This window comes from Eurypyga helias, unplaced genomic scaffold, assembly GCF_000690775.1.
Source record: "Eurypyga helias isolate BGI_N326 unplaced genomic scaffold, ASM69077v1 scaffold5893, whole genome shotgun sequence".
NCBI classification, from domain to species: Eukaryota; Metazoa; Chordata; class Aves; order Eurypygiformes; family Eurypygidae; genus Eurypyga; species Eurypyga helias.
In genome coordinates, this window is record NW_010240446.1 from 768 (window position 1) to 7066 (window position 6299).

General features: G+C 45.5%; 2 protein-coding genes across 2 annotated transcripts in view; both read right to left on the bottom strand.

Moving 5' to 3' along the window:
- Positions 1 to 2241: 2241 nt before the first annotated feature.
- LOC104507224 (muscle-related coiled-coil protein-like) lies at positions 2242 to 2742 on the bottom strand. Its single transcript, XM_010148435.1, has one exon. The coding sequence runs from the start codon at positions 2728 to 2730 to the stop codon at positions 2242 to 2244; it is 489 nt and encodes a 162-aa protein (XP_010146737.1). The 5' UTR covers positions 2731 to 2742.
- Positions 2743 to 3236: 494 nt separating this feature from the next.
- Positions 3237 to 6299, bottom strand: part of LOC104507225 (tomoregulin-1-like) — a 55698-nt gene continuing 52635 nt past the window's right edge. The window contains exons 9-10 of the mRNA XM_010148436.1: positions 5493 to 5651; positions 3237 to 4507 (exon numbers count right to left, since the gene is read on the bottom strand). Of these exons, the coding sequence (XP_010146738.1) occupies positions 4423 to 4507; positions 5493 to 5651 (244 nt within the window). The 3' untranslated portion in view covers positions 3237 to 4422. The remainder of the gene's footprint in view (positions 4508 to 5492; positions 5652 to 6299) is intronic.

Below are 6299 nucleotides of genomic sequence, written 5' to 3' on the forward strand. Positions count from 1 at the left end.
TCACCACTGACTACACACAGGTCACTGGCTCCACGGCTATGTCCCAAATGGTTCATCAGAAGAAAATCCCGCTTCAGATGAGCTGTCACTCACAGCCACCAAGTAAACAACTCGGTTATACCCCTTGGTAAAATATAGTGCAGGGAGTGCTGATTCCGTAGCTGTTAACTCACTCCCACTCGTCGTAGCCAAGCTTCAGTCATTCAGGCCTTGGCACTCCAGCAGCGTGCCCACGCTGGTGCAAAGCAGCAGCCTGAAAATCCCTGCGCTGGTGTGGAAGAGCCTTCCACCAGCGTACCTGCCCCTTAATGCTCCAGCACCCCCTTGGCTACCTAACGCCTTCCAGGTTTTGTGCGGCAACGCAGCTCCCCTCTGCCAGGAAAGCGTTAAATGTCGGATCGCAGAGGGATCGGCATATCTGCTCTTCCCGCCTGCCAGTGGGAAAAGGTTCTTCAGTCCGCCCTGGAGAAGGCTGAGAGTCCTTAGCTACCGCACAAAGAGGGAGCTAGAAAGGCAGCACTCAAAAATGATGTTTCCTTCCCTGAAAAGTACTGCCTAAGAATTAAACATCCAGAACAGGGTCATCCTTGCCCAGTAAAACCAGCAGACTTTAGAAACTCCTACTGGAGGGGATCCTTAGAGAAAGGACGCATTGCGAGAGCCACCTTTTGTATGAAACACCTGAAAATAGCAATAGCTGTTCTTTATAGCTGTGTGTAAATCCATTTTCACCATATTTTACTACATTTTAAAATAAACAACTCATGTCTTGCTAGGAGAAAAAATTGCGTTATGTAACGAATGCTGCTTTGAGAGCAAATATTTTCAAAGCATTGTTTCTGCTGCAATTATTATGGTAAAAGCCCATCAATGAAATGGCATTATGCCATTAACCGGGGGACTTGGAGGTATTTATTACCGTGAGCTTGGAAATGATTTGCAAGGAAAAAGCGAAAGTGCCTCTTCGCCATTCCATCATCATAGTGCCGTGTGCAATAATTGTCATAATGGGCCAAACTGTGCCCGTGCTTTTTCCTGAGCATCCAGAGTAAGGCATTCGGTCAGAAAATCCGGGAGGCACGATTTGGCTGCATAAGGTACTGACGTAACATTAAAGAGGCAACGTTTCCTACCTTTGGCTTTCGCTTTTTTTCCTTTTTAGCCATTTTTTTTCCCCAGCAGTTGAAAACAAAGTAGCTAAGAACGCTAGGTTGTGCAGAAGAATTGGCCAGCTGCGCGCGGTGGCGAGCACACCCGGTGACACACCCCGCTCCATTCACCGCGAGTAACGCCGTTTACGTACAAACAGGTGCAAGACCAGGGTGTAGGGCTGGGCGACGGGGGCGTGTTGGGCTGCTCGCACAGGCCGGCGTTGGGAAGAACGCCTCACGATGAATGCGACTCGCCCGAAAGAAGCTCTGGGGGACTCGCTGGGTATGAAGGGGCAGCTGTGCTCTGGCAAAAGGTTAAAGACGCTTCTTATTGACTTGGGGAACTGGGAAGTTTTGGCAAATGTGGGATCAGGCCATTAACCAAATGGGTTTCAGAGCACTCGCTGCCAACTGCCTGCGCCCTCTCTTTGTGCGGATGTAAGCGAGACCATGCTGTTTCACAAAACTACTCTTCAAACAGTTATTTAAAAGAACAACAAACGTTCTAGAATGAGGTCACTGAAAGAAAGCGGATGATTTTCTTGCCCAATATGACTGGAAGGACAGTGCTAAACCATTCCCAAAGCAGAGCATGCAAGGGACCATACGCCGTCACCAAGGGTTTGTGGGTCTGAGCTTTAGTTGGTGCATATGCTGCTAGAGACTGGGACAATGAAAAGAAGCCCCGGGCTGTCAGCGCTCTGAAATCCCGGGTAATCCTGCAAGCTAAATAAACCACGTTTTAAGATCAGTGTTAGAAGCAAGTCTGTGTTCCAGGGAGCCCACAAACACTTTCACTATTTGGACTTCTACCTAATATGGTGAAAAAAATAACAGGGACACATGTCAGGCATGGTTTGTGTGACAAGGTTTACAGGGCCAGCCTCATATTACCTTTCAGAGAGGCAACAAATAGTCCTTGCTGATCTGCAGTTAATCTTACACGACTGGCTCAGAAACCGACCAGCGCTAAGAATAGACGGCGCGCGCTGCCGTCGGTCGGTTCACGCTGACGGGCGCGGCGGAGCACAACTCGCGGTTAAAGCAAGCATAAAGTAACTCTCACGTTGGACAGGCTGCGTCGTTTGGGTCATTCCCCGACGCCTACCAGCAGCCACCAAGGAGGCGGCACAGCGACAGTGCTACAGGAGGTTAGGGTTGCGGTTACCTGGTAGATGACGACCCGGAATTTGTTCTTCCTCAGCATCTCCTCTTGTTTGGCTTCCACCTTCCGCACGCTGGCGCTCTGCCTCTCCACACGGGCCCGCACCTCCTTCACGGTGGAGCTGACTTTGCGGGTTTTCTCCAGGAGCTTGTTCACTGTGTAGCCTGTGTTGCCGTGAGCCTGGCCAAGCTTTAAAACGTCAATCTGTATGGTCTTGATGGCGTTTTCCATCTCCCTGTGCCTCTCCTCTATCCTTTTCTGGCTCGCCTGCACGCTGTCCACAATGTTGGCCACTTTGTCCAGGACCGTCACGATCGTGTAAGCTGCATCTTGTTCTTCTTCCTCCTCGGTGACGCTGGAGAGACGATTTGGGTGGGTTTTGTCAGCCTCCGGGGTGATTTCGCGGCGATCCATTTTGCCTGCCTTCGGCCGGGTCGGCGGGAGGCGAGGTTTCGGTGATCCTGCCAGGACGATTCTGGCGCTGCTGCAGGGAGCGAGGGCGACAGCTGGCTCCGGCGAAGCTCAAAGCGGGGCGTGAAACGCCGCTCCTGGAGCTTGGTCAAATACTTGGGACTACAAAATATCCACACACGATTGTTCGGATACTTTCAGCAACATGAAACCCCTAAAATTAGGAAGCAATGTCTGGAAAGGAACATACGTTTAACGGGTCACGCTTCTGCACTGGTGAAGTTATTAGCGTTAATCCAGGAAAGTTAAGTAACTTACTAATTAAGCAGGAAAGCAAACTTGCATATTTTTAACGATCTACTTTTGCTTTCTTGTTACTGGAGTGCTTTCCTCCGAGGGAATTCAAACGAAAACACGGTCATTGTTTTCCAGCGAAACAACTTCAGGTCTTCAGCTTGTTGCAATTACCCCATCGGGTCACAAATAAACACACTAAACCAGAGGCAGTGTAGTGAAAACGTTGTATTGTGACATGCTTTTCCAGTTCAGAATGTTGAAAGCGTTTTGGGGTTTTTTTTTTTTGCTTTAATATTATTGAACAAATTGTTAGATCCTACATGCAAAAATTTTGAAAGCCTAAACTACATGTTAAAACAGCTGAACACATCCTATTCACACTTTATCTGGGGATCTTTCAAATGACAACTAACAGTCTATTAATATAACTATGACCAGCAGACTAATTTGGATGGGCTCCTTTAGCTCTTGAAAATACTCTATACAAGAGCACTAGTAATTCATTCACTTTTATTATTTTTTATTGTAATCACAAACACTATACAATCCGTATTGTAGGTGTTAAAACATGTATTTTCTTTAAAAAAGTTTAAGAAGTATTAAAACAGCTTTAACAGTGATAAAGTAGGCTTTATTCCAATTCTTTGTGTTCAGTTATTCGACACCAATTTTTACAATACCTAAATCTACCAAGACCTACTTCTTTTGGACCTGTGCCATCTGCTCTTCCAGATAACTTCCCAAATTACGAAACTTATAGTTTTCCTCTTTAAAAATAAACTGTTGGAATTATTTATGAAGATGGCAGTGCTTAAACCCAGCCCACACATTTTATAAATATGTTACAACTACACACAGCACACAGCTTCACAGTTCATGCGATAGGCAGTGTCTAAAAAATCAGTTGCTAACTTCCAAAAACATTTAAATATCTACGGTATTTAAACACAGTGTTCTCTAGTTTCTCATAAGAAAAGTAAGCTGTAAACATTTTTACCTTTAGTTCATGCCTTGTTTGCTTGGTAATGCAGAATTTTTTGTTGGTTGGTTTGTTTGTTGTTTTGGTGTTTTTGTTTTGTTTTGTTTTTTAAATCTACAACCCTTGGTGGAATAAATCTGTGTTCCCAAAAATATTACATTCCATGAATAAAGCACAAGTCTATTATATAACCATGTGATACAGACACAGAAAATGAACTACTGTATTCAAAAACATAAAAGTAAAGTTACTAAAACAGTCCATAGCTGTTAGAGCTGATGCTTTCAGAATACAGACCAACATCGTTACACTAAAAATGTTCAAAAATAAGGCCTCTGAAATAAATATTTCCATTCTTTAAAAAAAGATATAATAAAAATGTACATCACATGGTCAATGTAGGTATAAAAATCACTAAGTTAAACCATTCTGGATGACGTATCTGAAGTAAAATGGCCTAGGTTTTGCTTCTGCCGACGTCCTCTATTGTTTTTGGGGCATTTTCTGTTAAGAGAAGAAAGAGAGAAAGGAAAAGGAGGGCTGCTTTTATATGTGCCGCATAAAAATGAACCTAGCAGTAACACACTGACTTTATTTCGTGGACTTAAGAATAGCAGGGAATCCATGAGCTGTGCTGACTGGGGTAATGCTCCTGTGGTTTGGTACCGGACTGTCACCTGGGGATGTCCATGGGACCCCAGGTCACTCAGAAGGGGTCTGCCCGAGCTTGAGGCTGAAACCAGCAAGGTGCTACGTCCCTCGGCCTTGATCCAGCAAAACACGTGCCACGGTGAATAACTGCATTTGCTTTATACATATTTCATACTTAAAATCCAGTGGATAGTAAGATTGGCTCAGTCAGCCTTTTGAAGTGCTGAGGTGCCCCGCAGCTCCTGGGAGCCCCTGAGGCAGAGCTCAGCCAGGACTCTCTGTGGGGTGACTTGGATCCCTTTCACGGGGATGGGTACACAACTCAGAAAGGATTCACAAAAGTCAGCTGTTCCGAACGGGACGGGACTTACTCAGTGCATCAGACAGCGGGCAACACACGATGGAGCAGCCCTGCAGCACGGCAGACTGTTCCTGAGAGACTGGGAGCAGTCTCTGGTTTCCCTGGGTAGGAGCGGGGGGATCGTGGCGTCTACAAGGTATCAGCAATGCTTGAATAACTCCAGTGAAGGTCTAAGACCGTAGCTGACCTTCTGGATGTGTCTCAGGGCTGATCTGTTCTGCTGGGCATTTGTCCTGGGGACCCAGAGCTCTCAGTGGTGGTTTGTGAATTTAAACAAACGTGTGTTTTGTGGAAAAATAAAAAAAAAATGGCGATAGGATGTTACATAATCCTTGCATTTCAGCCATTAGATATTTTTTATGCGAGTATTTTAGGATATATGTTAAAGCACATAAAATGAGGGGCGTCAAATATTTAAACACAGAAAAAGTATACCCATACAATGTGTCATTTTTCACTGTTTTTGTCGTTACCTACCTTGTTATGCACATGACAATTGCAACTATAATGGCAATCTGTACAGCTCCAATTATTGCTGCAATAAGGACATGCGTAAGCTTTTGTCTACTTGGGACAACATAAAGAATACTAAAGTCTGTCTTTTCACAGTGCTGTCCAGTATATCCTGATTCACACCTGAAAAAGAAAAGGAATATTTCATGGATTCTGCAATTTGACAACATTTTGCAGATGAAATAAGGAGTCCAAGGTGAATCCAGCTGAGAAAGCGCCGGTGAGAAGGTAACGCTTGGGCCGGGGAATGGTTTGGATTTCTGTGGGATGAGGAGAGATGGAGCAGGTATGCTCTCCTTCCTGGATAAGGTTACTAGTGGCCCTCTCTAAACACACACCAGCGTGGTGAAGGCCCTGGTTTGGCAAAAGAAATATGTGGGGCTGTTATTAAATTGGGGCGATATTTAGGAAGAATAAAGCAACTAGGTGAAACAAGTAGGCAAGGCTAAATGAAACACAAGGAAGCACGCTCGCGAAACGGAAAGCGGGCACGCTCGCTCTGCTGCAATGTCAGTATGGGACAGGCGTGACAAAGAGGAAGAGAAACCTTGGAAAAAGGAGGAAAAGGAAGATCCTTTTTCAAGCTGCAGCCTACAGAAGTGGAATCCTGCAAGACCTATTGGACCAGCATCAAAGCCCCTCCTGCCTTGTCACCAGACCAAAATTTGCCAGGTTAGAAATCCCAATGGCCCACAGATCTGACAACAAGAGACAGTTCGTGGAAGAATCCATAAAAACTGGCCAGGGGTGTGGCAGGGGAGGCCGGGGGGA

Excerpts from the sequence above, each read along its gene's own strand:
- LOC104507224 (XM_010148435.1), bottom strand. The coding sequence starts at position 2,730 with ATGGATCGCCGCGAAATCACCCCGGAGGCTGACAAAACCCACCCAAAT.